Source organism: Rhinatrema bivittatum, chromosome 4 (assembly GCF_901001135.1).
Source record: "Rhinatrema bivittatum chromosome 4, aRhiBiv1.1, whole genome shotgun sequence".
In the NCBI taxonomy this organism is placed as follows: Eukaryota; Metazoa; Chordata; class Amphibia; order Gymnophiona; family Rhinatrematidae; genus Rhinatrema; species Rhinatrema bivittatum.
Genome location: NC_042618.1, coordinates 358511438 through 358526112, shown reverse-complemented (window position 1 = coordinate 358526112; position 14675 = coordinate 358511438). Strand labels below are relative to the sequence as shown.

General features: G+C 44.6%; 1 protein-coding gene across 2 annotated transcripts in view; it reads right to left on the bottom strand.

Moving 5' to 3' along the window:
• IARS (isoleucyl-tRNA synthetase) overlaps positions 1 to 14675 on the bottom strand; it is a 600554-nt gene that overhangs the window by 271198 nt on the left and 314681 nt on the right. For both annotated transcript variants that reach the window (XM_029600767.1, XM_029600766.1), the window contains exon 20: positions 8176 to 8296. In XM_029600767.1, coding sequence (XP_029456627.1) covers positions 8176 to 8296 — 121 coding nt within the window. The remainder of the gene's footprint in view (positions 1 to 8175; positions 8297 to 14675) is intronic.

Sequence of the window (14675 nt, the reverse complement as noted above, 5' to 3'; positions counted from 1 at the left end):
GTGATAGAGAGGAGGGTTTTTGAGGGAATGGTGTCTGAGGTGTGAGTGGCTGGTTTCATCTTTTTTAGAATGGCCTCGACTTCCATGTTGGTGGTGGGGTCAAAGGTTTTAAGGTTGTTCCTACACATGCTTAAATAGCTTTTTCATTTTGTCAATTTTTGTTTAAGGTCCTTTTTCCATTTTAGAGTTGGTTTTAGTCTTTTTATTGCATTTCTTTATTTATTCTCTCAGATTTTATTGCAATTTTATGTAATTCATTGTTTTACCTCACTACAGGGGTCATACATCAAATTGCGATGTGGCCTTATTGCATGCAATAACACCTTAACATACGCGATAACTACTGCATGACGACGATAATATTTAAATTAGGGAAAGGGAAGGGAAAAAAAATACATTTTCTGCTGGTACTGCTGCGGGCAATAATGTTTTAGACATTTTTGCCGGCAGTAGTGCCGAAAGACCACCACCTTTTTCAGTGGCGCTATGGAGGCAATAGTGTGCAGCGCAGCCGCAACCGTGGTGGGTGAAAATGCACTGCTGCAATGTGGCCAGCTGCACACTATTGCCCCCTGCCCCTTTTCTGGCTATATTTTTAACGAAATGATGAATCTAGGCCTTTGGGGACTCTAGTGAAAAAGTGAGCTATAAATAGTAGTTAAATAAATGGGCATTTATTTCAGTGTTTTTTAAAGACTTCAATTAGCTTTACATTTGGATTTCTTATTAAAGACAATTCTGTTGGTTTTGGGTTTTTTTGGGTTTTTTTATTGCATAGTAGTTCATTTTTGTTACCTAGGATATTTTTTTATATTTTTTCTAGCCTTAGTATTTTAAATGTTCAGAATGTACAGAAAAAAATGAATACTTAACTAATGATAAAATAAGTTTTAAAAACATTATAGCTTTTGCTATGTGGAACCTTTTACTGCAGGATTTGTGGTTAACATCTTAAAACTTTTAAAGTGTTCCTGAAAACTCACTATTTCATAGGGATGTCCAGAAGGAAAAAATTCATTTTGATTCGGGTTTCTTTTCACCAGGACCCAAATTCCTTTCATTAGTTTCATAGGGGGGAAAACCAATTCGCTGATTAGTTTTATTTGTTTTCCGTTTTCCCATTAAAGTCAATGGGGGAAGTATTTGCAGCCTATTTTTGGCTGCAGAATTGGGGTTTTCTTATCAATTCTGTTGAAACTTCTGGGGTGCAATCATCAGAACGAGAAAAGAGCTCCAAGGTACTTAGACTGTGGCAAAGTGGCACCAAAGTGGCATGAATAGCCTAAGACACTGTAAAGGAGCAAAGGGGTATGAGGAGTGGCACGAGTGCTTTAACAGAGGTGCAAAGCAGCAGCAAAAGTGTCAAAAACACACCACAGCTTCATAAGAGAGCACAGATAACAGTTGCAGGAACCCTCGAAGGCAGCACGACAGGCAAAGTGGCAAGCAAATGGCATCAACATCCTACAGCACAATGAAGGGGGAACACAGCAAGCAGAAAGTGTCAGAAAAAAACCACAAGGCGCCAATAAAGGGACAAAGCAGCAGAAAGACTAGCACCAACAACCTGAGGAACCATTATAGTGGCAAGAACACCACAAGGAGTAGAGTGAGTCGTCTGGTGTATGGCAGCAAGGCAGAGTGGCAGAAAGTTGATAGGGGCAAGACAGGCTGGCAGAGCAAAGATAGTCAGGTCCCTGTGGTTTTGATAGGGGCAAGACAGGCTGGCAGAGCTGAGGTAGTCAGGTCCCTGTGGTTTTGATATGGGCAAGACAGGCTAGCCCTGGGGAGAGTTCCCTTTCCTTTGTACAGGAAAGGGCTCCCTAGAATGGTTTTGCCCCTAGAGTGGGGTGTTTCTGTTGGTGTCTAGTGAGCTCTCGCTGGTCTTTTATAATCTGATGGACGTAGCAGATATACAAAAGAATTTTGAAGTCCGAGGTGGAGGAGGTTTCCATGTGACAGCGGTTCTGGTTCAACATGGGTCAATGGGTACTAAGAAATATGCTGGCTACACCCGGGGATAGTTCCCTTTCCTTTGCGCAGAAAAGGGCTCCCTGAAATGGGTTGGCCCCTAGAGTGGAGCACGAGCCTTCAAGCGTGGCGAGTCGACGTGGAGGAGGTTTCCATGTGAACAGCGGTTCAACATGGGTCAATGGGTACTAAGAGATAAGCTGGCTACACCCAAGGAGAGTTCCCTTTTCTTTGTGCAGGAAAGGGCTCCCTAGAATGGTTTTGGCCCTAGAGTGTGGTGGTTCCGTTGGCATCTAGTGAATACCCAGAAGCTATTAACTGTACGTATGCACTTCAGCTGATGACAAATGAACTTGAAGAGCTCTCAGAAATAAGAAAACTGCTACTCAAGTCCAAATCTACAATATCAACCTATGTTGACTTTGTACCTTACAGTGCCCTCTGTAAACTTTGGGAACACAAAGGATGAACTAGAGTATAACTACCACCAATTTTCTATAGCCCTAGAAGCATTAATGTTGGCACCTAAGAAACATCTAGAAAAATGGCCCATATTATGAAGGTCATGAAAACTATTGAGCATATGAAATATCCAAGCTGGTCAGACAGGCACAGCGTTAGAGGTTAAGCCCTTGTAGGGACTTAAGAGCTGGACAGTGGACACTGCAGATAGGCACAGCATTTGAGGTCAGGCCCTTGTAAATACCCAGAAGCTATTAACTGTACTTAATACTTATGCACTTCAGCTGATGACTAAGGAACTTGAAGAGCTCGCAGAAATAAGAAAACCGCTACTTAAGTCCAAATCTACAATATCAACCTATGTTGACTTTGTACCTTACAGTGCCTCTGTAAACTATGGGAACACAGAGGGTGAACTAGAATACAACTACCACCAGTTTTCTATAGTACTAGAAACATTAACGATGGCATCTAAGAATGATTTAGGGAACATGGCCCATATTTTGAAGGTCATGAAAACTATTGAGCATATGAAATATGAAAGATCCAAACATCTTAAGTCAGCTTTTTATGTTCTTACATTCCAAATGTTGCAAAACAGGAAAAAGAATATTCTGTAAAGAAGTGTTGCACAAATACATGAAACTGAAATTAGAAATACTAGAACTAAACTCAGACAGGCACAACGTTTGAGGTCAGGCCCTTGTAGGGACGTATGGCCTGGACAGTGGACATACTGGCACAGGTACATGTGCTGATATTATCTGGAGCATAGGAGGCAGTTGGAGCTGCTGTAAGGCTTTCAACTGCTTTTATTCATCTTGCCATTCAGAGGGAAAATTTGGAAACCCAAGCAAAGACATGTTTATTTTCAAAAACTCTAGTATTTCCATCAACTCTGGTACCAGTATTGAGCGTGAGGGCTCATGATATCCCCTGTTCACTGGGCACACTGGTTGGTGGACATGACAGATATCGCTGAGCCACTTTGGCTAGGTGTGGCCAGACAGAGGACTTGTGTGCCCAATGTGCCAGCGGATCTGTCTGCATGTCTTCTGTGGGTTCTGAGAGATACCGTGTCACTGACAGTTGTGCTGGTGTCTCCTTTGCTTGGTTGGGCTGAGAGTCCTTCATGCCAGCTGCTTTCTCTCTAGCCCATTCCAGAACAGATGAATTTTTATGGGCAACATGGCTTTGGCATACTGAAGTGGAGGAGGAAGTACTAGCTGTCGCTGACAGAGTGCTGCTCCTGCTTGGGCTAGCACTACTCTCTGAAGTGCCTGCTGTTTCCTCCTCTGCTTCATGTCTAATCTGTCTCTGCCTATGGCACTCCTGTTCACGGACCTTTACTAACAGCAGGTCCTTCACAAATATGAGACAATCTGACTGTAGTGCGAGTTTCCCTTTCACACGGGGGATCACAGACTGTGGCGAGCATGTGAGTGTGGTCTTCTGTTAAAGGTCTTAATCTCTCTTCCACCTGTTTCTGCAAAAAGTCCAGACAATGCAGCACCTCTGCTGTCATTCCCTCTTCCTGTTTAAAGCCCTCCAAATTTTCCTCCAGAAAATTAACTATAGGGATGATGTCAGCCAAGGTGGCACTTCTGGAACTCAGCTCCTCCGTGGCATCCTTGAAGGGCTGCAGGATTTTTACCAGCTGACTCATGACTAACCAATCATGGTGCCCTAGGGGACTATGCACACCTATCTCCATTTCCAGAGAAAGGTCATGAAGGGGTGTCTGCTGCTCCACTAACCTCTGCAGCATCATATAGGTGGAATTCCACCGGGTGGCAATATCTTGAATGAGACGCTTGTGAGGCATCTCCAAATCAGTCTGCTTTTGTCGGAGAACCTGCCCCGCCTTCACACTTCTATGGAAGTGCGCTGCTATGTTCCTGCACTTGTGTATTAAGTCCTGCAGGTATTCATTCTCTTGGTGCTTGGACTCCAACCCCAGAGCTGACTTCACTACCAGGTGCAGTGTGTGCGCAAAACATCGATGTTCTGAAAGCCCCCCTTCGGATATTGCCTTTACCATGTTTGCACCATTGTCTGTGACAAAGAACCCTGCCTGAAGATTCCTGTCTCGCTGGTATAGCTGCCAGCCCGCCAGCATCTGTCTGATGCATGCTAGAATATTGGCTGAGGTATGGGCGTCGTCCGTCAGTTGAGTGTGCAGTAAAGCCCACCTCCACTCTGATACTTGTTCACTAATAGAGCTGCTGCCTGCCCCTGCCTCAGCCAGGTCCCACCAGTGTGCTGTCAGGGAGAGGTAAGAATGTGCAGCATTCATGGCGGTCCAGATATCCAGGTGAAACGCACACTCACCTCTGCCTTAGCTAGCAGCACTTGGATGAGACTGCGACACTGGTTGTACAGGCTGGGGATGACCTTTCTGCTAAATGTGGTTCTGGAGGGGACTTTGTAATTTGGAACTAAGACCTTCAGCAAATGCTTGAAACCCATATTCTCCACTACCTGCAAGGGCTGGTCATCAAGGGCAATCATTTCCCCGAGGCTCCTGGTTACTTTTGAGGCTGCCTGCCTCCTTCCCCAGGATAGCATTACTGAATACCACCCCATTTCCTCCATGGTGGGTTGTCGCTACTGACATATGGCAGGGGGCTGCTGGCCTACCACCTGACTGCTAGAAGGGGCTGAGGGCGTGGGGTGATTCTGCTCCTTTTCAACCACTTTACACTGCCCGGAAAAGGGGTCCCCTGACTGGTACTGCCACCATCCCCAGATGATGCCAAAATTAGTTAGATGTCCCATTTGCTTGCCTCTGCTAATAGCCCTGGCACAGTAATTACACTGAGCAAAACTTGAGTCCTCCGTCACTTTAAAGTGGCTCCAGATCGTAGATTTCTTTCATGATCCCTTCTCTATAGCCTTCGGGGTGGATGCTGGCACTGGAGCTGAAGTAGTGGATGCACCCTGAGAAGCAATGCCAGGGGCATCAGTCACACTCTGTGCCTGCGCTGACTGCTCTTCCTCCTCATCATCATCAGTTTCATCTCTCCCCTGCAGCACTGAAGTGGAGGCTAAGACAGAACTAACTAATCCTCCTAAACCTTCTTCAGCTATTACTTCCATTTCTGATGAGAATCCCACACCAGATGATTCTTCATCGGAAACAGAAGCAAACAGTGCCTGCGCTACATTTTCAATGCTACGTCGAGTCTGCTGTCACACTGCTGCTTTTGGGTCTCGCCCTTTTGTCTTGCATTACTCAGCCTCCCCTTCCCTCACCTCCAAAACTACAGGGTCAGAAACAGGTGGTGGTGCTGCATCATCTTTATATTTAGTTTTTTCCAGATGGAACTGCCTGCCCCTCCAGAGATTTTAGATTGGAACAGGTCCCTTTTTAACTTTAATGGGGAACCGGCACTGCCTTTTGAAGTGCTTCCTCTGCCAGTCCCAATCCCTCGACTACATCTAGCGTTCCCTGACATCATGGATTTAATGTCACTGCCTACTAGGGATTTCAATTAAAAGAATTATTTCCAAAAGAGGCCTCTGGGGATTTGGCTTCAAAGAGCACCACTGTCCCAATATATGTGGGTCTGCAAAACTGCCCACAGGCGCAGTGCCTTGATGTACACTACTGTATGTGCACACACCAAACATGTAACTATAAAAGAGGCCTACTGGGGATTTTGCTTCAAAGAGCACCGCTGTCCTAATATATGTGAGTGCAAAACTGCCCACTGATGCCCAGAACACTGCCTTGTTGGCTTAAAAAAGCACAGAGAGACTGAGTTCAATAAAAAAAAAAAAACCAACAAACTGCAGTTAAAAAAAAAAAAGTCTGGCTGGCACAGCAGCAAAAACGAAGAAATATCTTTTTCAATGGAAAATTCTATCAAAGTAGCTAGCAATTGAATATATCTCCCACCCACATCACCCAAATCCTGCTTGCAACCCACCCCAGGGGGGTAAGATCAGCAAGAAAATGCCACTGCTAGCAGCTTGTCTCAGTGGGAGAGACAGTCTGAGTTCAATAAAAAAAAAAAAAAAAAAAAAGAGCATGGCTGACAGCAGCAAAAACGAAGAAATATCTTTTTCAATGGAAAATTCTATCAAAGTTGCTAGCAATTGAATACAGATTTGAGACACTCAGAGTAGCTCTGAGTAAAGCCACCATCCCCGGACCACCCCTGCAAAGAAAGAGCGTGGCACGACGTGTGCTTAAGGTATAAATAGGGCAGCGTCATCAGGAATAGTGTCACAGAGTACTGAGTGAGACCGGCGATTGGCTGCATTAGAAAAATGCTTAGCTCTGATAGATTGCATTCTCGTCTTCTTGCCAACCTGTCTGACCCACTCTATGACAGGGCTGTGAGGTCACTTATGACTCACAGGAATGGGCTGGTTTTTCTTATGGATACTCCCACTTGGCCTTCTCCTATTTCAAACGGCCACTAAGAAATCACTGCGAAACAATAGAATGAAACTAATATATGATATGTTTTATTTAAGGGGGGGGAATCGCCATGCGTTTCGCGAACCCACAAATACAATGAATAGGGACTTATTCGTTTCAGATTGTACATTCGTTGAAAATGAATACACATCCCTATTATTTCATACTTGCTTACAACTAATGCATTGATATGGTTGGACTTAAATATACTTCAGTTTTTGAGTTTCAGCCACTCTCAATATGATGTCCTTTGTGTTGTGTCTCTCCAAATTTATTTATGTTATTTTGTGAGCCGACTAGAGCCACTGGCATTGGTGGCACATAAGTGGAAATAAATTATTCAAAACTAACAGCTGGAAGCGTATCCTCACTAATTTGATAAATTTCTCACACCCCCCCCCTCCCAAGAAAATTTAACATGAATAAAACTAAACATGGGTTGAGTGACATAACTTTTTCAACTTTGGGTTCAAATCCCACCACTACTCCTTGTAACACTGGGCAAATCATTTCACCCTCCACTGCCTCAGATACAAATTTACAGACCTATTTACTGAAGGTTTTCTCCCATTTTGTTTACTAACCATTTTGGAAAAAATGGTTAGTAAACAGGGCCCTTAGATTGCAACCCCTCTGGGAATAGGGAAATACCTACAGTACCTAAATATAATCTGCTTTGACGTGCTGAAAGGTAGAATATTAATAATTAACTATTTTCAAGAAGAATTTAAGAGATTCTTTAAAATCACAGTGAACTTTAAAGCATTTTGTTTTTTACAAAAACTTGTAAATGCCATGTTTTGGTTAAAAATTAATCTGACAAAACTAACAAAAAATTTTTTTTTAATCTGCTAGAAGTTTTGACTTTAAAGCTGCCTATTCTCTTTTCTGCTCAGCTTAATGAACATTAGCCATGGTATCTGTGACAGCATAAATGAATCTGTACAACATACAAGCAAATGAATTCCTAGGAAGGAGAAAATATACAATATATTGTTCATATGCAATAGGCTTCTGCAACCCATGAATGGCAAAGCCAAAAGATAATTACAAAAATCCCTTTGCTCATGGATTAGCAAAAGAAGAAACTCTGCATTTAATCAACCACATTATCTATTCTGGTTATGCCACATTGATCTTATAGGAGAAATCTTTGCGAATAAAGTTCTTGCGCATTCAAATTTATTCCTCTGTGAAATCACTGTTTTAGAACTATGCCACAACTGAAGAATGTTCTCCAGCAGAATACCATAGAAACACTCGCTGATTTATCCATTTTCCTAAAGTTAAAATCATAACAGGCACATACATACCTGCCATTTCGGCCTTGAAGAACTGAATGAGTGACTGCGTGAAAGAAAGAATCCATTTATCCATGATGTTGTTACTTTCCTTAACAGAATTTTCTTTGTAAAGGAATTCAATGTCCTCTTCCTGTAACAGCAACAAAAATATTGGATTTAAGAAAACAGAGACGTTTTTTAAAATTGGATGGACATGCACACATCTCTAATTTTGGTGCACGCCCAGCTTTTAAAATTCACCTTTAAGTCTATTGTGGTTTGTTTGGTTTTTTTGCATTTTATGTAATTTATCTATCATATGTGATATGCTGTTACACTGGATAAGAGTGGGAACGTTTTGTTTCTGTTGTTGGTCTTAAATTATTTTAGTGCTATTTTATTGTTCCATGCTTTGAACTATTGATAAAGCAGAGTTGCTTACCTCTAACAAGTGTTCTCCAAGGACAGCAGGAAATCAGTTCTGTGCCCAGCACAGAAAACTTAAGTCAAAGTTTCTAGAACTATGACTGAGCCTTTCTGAGCATGCTCCGGCATGCATTATACCACGCATCCACACGGGGTCCCCTCAGTCATATAACATAGAATTAAGAAGAAAATAAAGAAACAAAACTCACAAAGTGGATACCCAACTCTATGGAGAAGTGGACAGTTCTCATGAAAACTGACATCCTGCCAACTTTGGAGAATTGGTATGCAACTCTTTCTCAGAGGACAAGCAGGATGGCAGTCCTCACACATGGGTGAATCCCTAGCTATAGGTAGGCCTTCCCCGCAACAAAAAAGGGGACCAACAAAACAAGTGCCAATGGACACAGCAACAATGTTGTGTTGGTAATAGGAGGGGAGCAGCCTGAATAGAAATAACGGGCCCGAAGTGGTAACAGTTATTTTCTAAGCCTCAAACAAGTTTTGAAGATCAGGTTGACCAAACCTGCTGTCACATCAGCCATCCCTATCCAAACAGAACTGTGATGTGAATGTGTGGCTGGACCTCCATGTCGCAGCTCTGCAGATGTCCTCCATGGTGACTGCTCACCACTAATATTGCCCTGGCTCGAACAGAGTTAGCCTTGACATGACCCCTAAGATGCAATCTGGCCTGCACATAACAGGAGATGCAGTCTGCTAGCCAACTAGAAAGCATCTGCTTGGCAACAGCAATCACCAGCCTGTTCTTGTCAAAAGAAACAAAAAGCTGGGTGGATGGTCTATGGGTTTCTGTCAGCTCTAGATAGAAGGCTAAGGATCTCTTGCAGTCCATACCGTGCAGAGTTTGCTCACCTTGGTGTGAATGGGGCCTGGGAAAAAATGTTGGCAAGACCATGGACTGATTAAGATGGAAGTCCAACACCACCTTAGGCAAGAACTTAGGGTATGTATATAGTACCACCCTGTCATGAAAGCTTAGTGTAAGGTGGATAAGTCATTAAAGCCTGAAGCTCACTGACCCTGCATGCTGAAGTGACTGCCACCAAAAATGCAACCTTCCAGGGTTAGGTAGTTCAGGTCACAGGAGTGCAGTGGCTCAAAAAACTTTCAGCAGCAGAGCTAAAATCACGTTGAGGTGCAATGACACAGCAGGAGACTTTAGGGGATGCTTCAACTGAAGCAGACCCCACATGAAACGTATAACTATAGGCTGTACAGAGATGAGTTTACCCTCTACATCACAGTGATGTGCCAATCGCACTCAGACGAACTCTGAGTTGGTCTTGAGACCAGCATCAGAGATATGTAGAAGGTAGTCATGCACTTTTTGTGTTGAGCAGGAAAAAGGGTCTACGGCCTTTTGCTCACACCACACAGAAAATCTCCTCTATTTCAGCCCGTGGGACTTTCTGGTGGAAGGCTTTCTGGATGCTATAAGGTCACGAGACATCTTCCGACAAATTGAGGGGTTGCAAAGTTAACCTCTCAACATCTAAGCTATAAGCAACAAAGCCTGAAGGTTGGGATGTTGCAACCTGCCCCGATTCTGGGTGATGAGATTTAAGGATTCCCCAGCATGATTGGTTTCTGGATGGACATCTCTCAAAGGAGTGGAAAGTAGAGCTGCCTCGGCCAATTTAGGACTATGAGTATTATAGTTCCTCTATTTATTTTATTTATTTGGTGCTTTTCTATACCGGCATTCATGATACAATCATATCATGTTGGTTTACATGGAAATGGGGGAAACTCTATCCTCTTTGAGCTTCAACAAAGTCTTTGCTACCAGTGAAAGTGGAGGATATGTGTACTGGAGGTCCTGGCCGCAATGCAGGGCAAAGGCATCAGGCTAGCTTGCCCTGCATCCTGCACATAGAACAGAAACGAGGAACCTTCCTTTTTTAAAGGGCTGCAAACAGATCTATGTCTGGGCTTCCCCAGAAGCTGAAGCTCCGATTCACGACCCCTTAATCCAGAGACCATTTGTGGCGTCTAAAGAACGACACAGGCTGTCTGCTATCCTGTTCTCCATACCAGCCAGATATATTCCCCTCAGCCTCATGGTCTTGGGCCCTTCTCCCACGGGATATCTGGACTGCCTCTTGATACAGGAGGTATGAACCCATATGTCCCTACTTGTTGATGTGGTTTATCAACACTTGGTTGTCCGCCTGTATCAACACATTTTTGTTGGAAAGCCCATCTCTGAAAGCCCACAGCACATACCTGATTGCCTAGAGCTCCAGGAAATTGATCTGAAAAAGACCTGGGCATACCACAGCCCCTGGGTGCTAAGCCCATCTATATAGGCTCCCCAGCCCAGGGTGGATACATCCATGGTGAGGACAATTTGAACCAGAGGCTGTAAATTTCCCACCACCAGGACAAAGAGTCCCAAAGGAATGGGATGCCTTGGATGCAGTCCTGCAAAACCTAAGTGGTCTGAAGCCACTGGGATTGTAAGGTCCATTTGGCTTTTCACATGTGTATACGACCAAGGGATTAACATGCACTGTAGCAGTCATGTGGCCCAACAATCTCAACATGTGCCATGCTGAAACTTGCTGGCTCTGCTGAATCTTCTTTGCAATGACCTGTTGCCAGGGCAAGGTGGCCTTGGCCTGAGCTGTATCTAGCAGGACTCCAATGAAATCCAATTGAGGAGAGAGACTGAGATGGGACTTGGGGTAGTTGATGACGAGCCTAGTGACTCCAGCACCCGGATGGTCGAGTACATGGACTCCTTGGCCCCTGCCTAAGAGGTGCTCTTGACCAGTCAATCGTCCAGATTTGGGAAACCGTAAATGCCCTGTCTGCAAAGATGTGCTGCCACCAAGGTCAGACATTTTGTAAAGACCCAAGGGGCAGACACTAGCCCAAAGGGCAGAACGCAATATTGGAAGTGCTGCTTTCCCACCATGAATCGGAGTTACTTCTAGTGGCTGGGGAAGATCTTGATGTGAGTATATATGTCTTAGGTTGAGAAAGCATAGCCAATCCCCTTTTTGTAGGAAAAGGAGCAAGGTGCCCAGAGAAGCCATCCTGAACTTTTCTCTTTTTAGAAACTTATTCAAGGCCCTTAGATCTAAGATAAGACACAATCTCCCTGTTTTCATTGTAATCAGGAGGTACCAGGAGTAGAATCGCCACTCTCTCTGCCCTGGTGGAATGGGCTTGACTGCTCTGGCTATTAAGAGGGAAAAGAGGTCTGACTAAAGCACCTCCTGATGAGCTACTGGTCCCAAAATGGGCTCAGAGGACAATTTGGTGAGGTACTCAATAGATTTAATTTGTTCCCTCTGCAAATGATGGTGAGGAACCACTGGTCTGAGGTTATACTGGGCCACTGGTTCGCATAGAACTGCAGCCTGCCCCAACTGGAAGGTCCATCTCCACGGGTACAGTGGACTTGGCTATACTCTCTTCAACACAGCCAAAATCCTGTTCCCGGAATTGAGTGAGATGGCGGAGGATAGCATCTCCTCGGTCAGAAGAAAGACTTTATGGGGCCCGATCTCGAAGGCCTCCTAGAAGAGGATGATGGGTCCTGAGCACCCACTGAGAACTGTTGGAGTGTATCATGGTGGCTCCTAATCTGGGCCACTGCATCCTTCACCTTATCTCCAAAGAGATGCGCTAGGGTGCATGGCAGATTAGCTAGCCTTTCCTGCACTTCTTGATGGAGATCGGAGGACTGGAGCCAGGTGAGCTGCAGGCACCAATCCCTGCAGCAGAGACTCTCGATACCACCTCGAAAACATTATAGGTCAAACAGACTATTTTTCAGATCTTTATGCACCAGCAACCGGAGGGTGTCTTGCTGCTGCTGAGGCAGCTGCTTGACCACCACCTGCACCTGTTTCAGGATGTCCCACATATACTGGCCCTTAAACAGCTGAAAGGCCACTAAGCAAGCAATGAGCATAGCTCTCTGAAACACTTTCCTCCCAAGGGCATTCATGGCTCTCATATCCTTCCCTGGGATGAGAATGGGTCTGAAGGTGTTTGGCCTTCTTGATAGCAGATTCGACCAAGGCCGACTCATGTGGCAGCTGATGTTTGGGAGCCTTCTGGATGAGATAAATCGCATCCGCCTTCCTATTCATAGCAACCACTAAAAGGGAGTTCTCCCACATCAACAGTACCTCTAAGGATCTTGTTTACTGGGATTGCCATGATCTCCTTAGGAGGCTTCACATACTAGAGAATATCCAGCACCTTGTGCCTATCTATCCTCTGTCTAACTGAAGTGGGAAGGCTTCCGCCATCAACATGGCAAAACCTGTGAAGGAGAGGTCTTCTGGGGTAGACATTCTTCTGCCATCAGGTGGAGACTGTTTGGTGTAAGATCTTTGGATGCCTTGTTGTCTGAACTATCAGAGTCCGTCCGTCCCAACCCCCCAGGGGTGATAGGGATCATCCCTACTTTAAAGATGGATGAATGCTGAGGCGCTTGTTCCTTGACCTGTGATTCAGAAACCAACTCAGCTTAGTGGGTGAGCCCCCAAAGCCACCCCCATTTGCGGGCGAGTTTCCTCCTCCGAGGAATCGGGGATGACCACTGGATTGTGGTCTCGATGCCCCAACAGGTGTTGATGTCATCCCGAGCATACACATGGGTGAAAGTGTCAGTAGTGCTCTGCTAAGCTCATGCAGGGATTTGAGCAGTGGCTGGAGGAGAGACCATGCCTGGTCTGGTATCATCTGTTCCCTGACACCAAGGTCTTGCAGCACCTTCTCCATGGTTAGCTGAACTCACTTCTCTAGTTCCTCCTCAAAGATCACAGATGCTAAGCTGGACTGATATCCAGGAGGCGTAGCCAGATCCTCTTCGGAACGGAGAAGTGGATCAGTAGAGGACATCTGGTTCAACGGAGGCTGTGGCGAAGCCATGGGAACTGTGGATAAATGGCACTCCTCACCATGGGGTTGCTTCGCGTGCATCGCAGCTAAGACTGGTGCATCCCCATGTATTGACAGGGACCGAAGCTGATGCTTCTTCAGCTTCCCTTGATGCTCAGATCGGTCCCTTCCCCAGTGCCAATGCTGAAGATGATGAACCTGATGTCTTCAACCTGAAGGAGCTGGGTGATGGCCCAGTTCCAGAGTTCCTGGACGCCATCAATATCAATGGCCCCACTGATGTTGATGGCTCGAAGACCATCTCTGCAACTCTGAGGTCCCTAAATGTTGATGCCCAAAGAGCTTGCCCATCTTCTCCTACCAGATGAGGCGTCCTTTTGGGAGTCACTGTATGCACTTGCTGGAACCCCGGACATCATGCCATGCCACCAGGCAGAGGATACATCTATTATGGGGGTCCTTGACAGATAGTCCTTGTGCACGAAGAGCATCCCTTCAACACCACAGACATGTTAGAAAAGGGCCACAGTGTCAAAATCAATAGTTGGCAGGTACTGCACATACTGCCACCCCAGGCTTAGAATGCTTAGAAACCTGTCTAAGACTCTAGAGAGGAGAACCAGGGGAATCCCGCATTGACCACATGATACCAACCAAAAAATCAATCAAAACAGTTAAAAAAAACCAAAAAAACTCCAGAAAGGGAAAAGAGATTGAAAGGGACAAACTTTGCCACAAGACTATAAGCTCTGAGGAAAAGAAGAGACTGAGGGGATCCTGACTTGGACATGTGGAATAATGCATGCTGGAGCATACTCAGAGAGGCTCAGTCAAGGTTCTAGCAACTTTGACATGTTTTCTGTGCTGAGCTCCATCAGATGTAGTCACCCATTAGGAAGGACTGTCATCCTCCTTATCCTCTGAGAACAGAAAATTACTGTCCATCTTAAAGATAGATACTTTTTGAAATGTATAAATATTGATCTGTATGAAACAGTAGTTAACCATTTACTAGGACTGAGTGGGCACTTTATTGTAAATTATTTTTATTCTATTTTAACAATGAACATTATACAATATACATAAAAATACAACTAGTAAAATAATGGTAATTGAATGTACAATAAGCTTTACTATATGAAACCTCGTTCATCATGAATACCTCTATAAACGGTTGTAAGAATAAAAAATTAACACACCACTGTGTGTCATAGTAC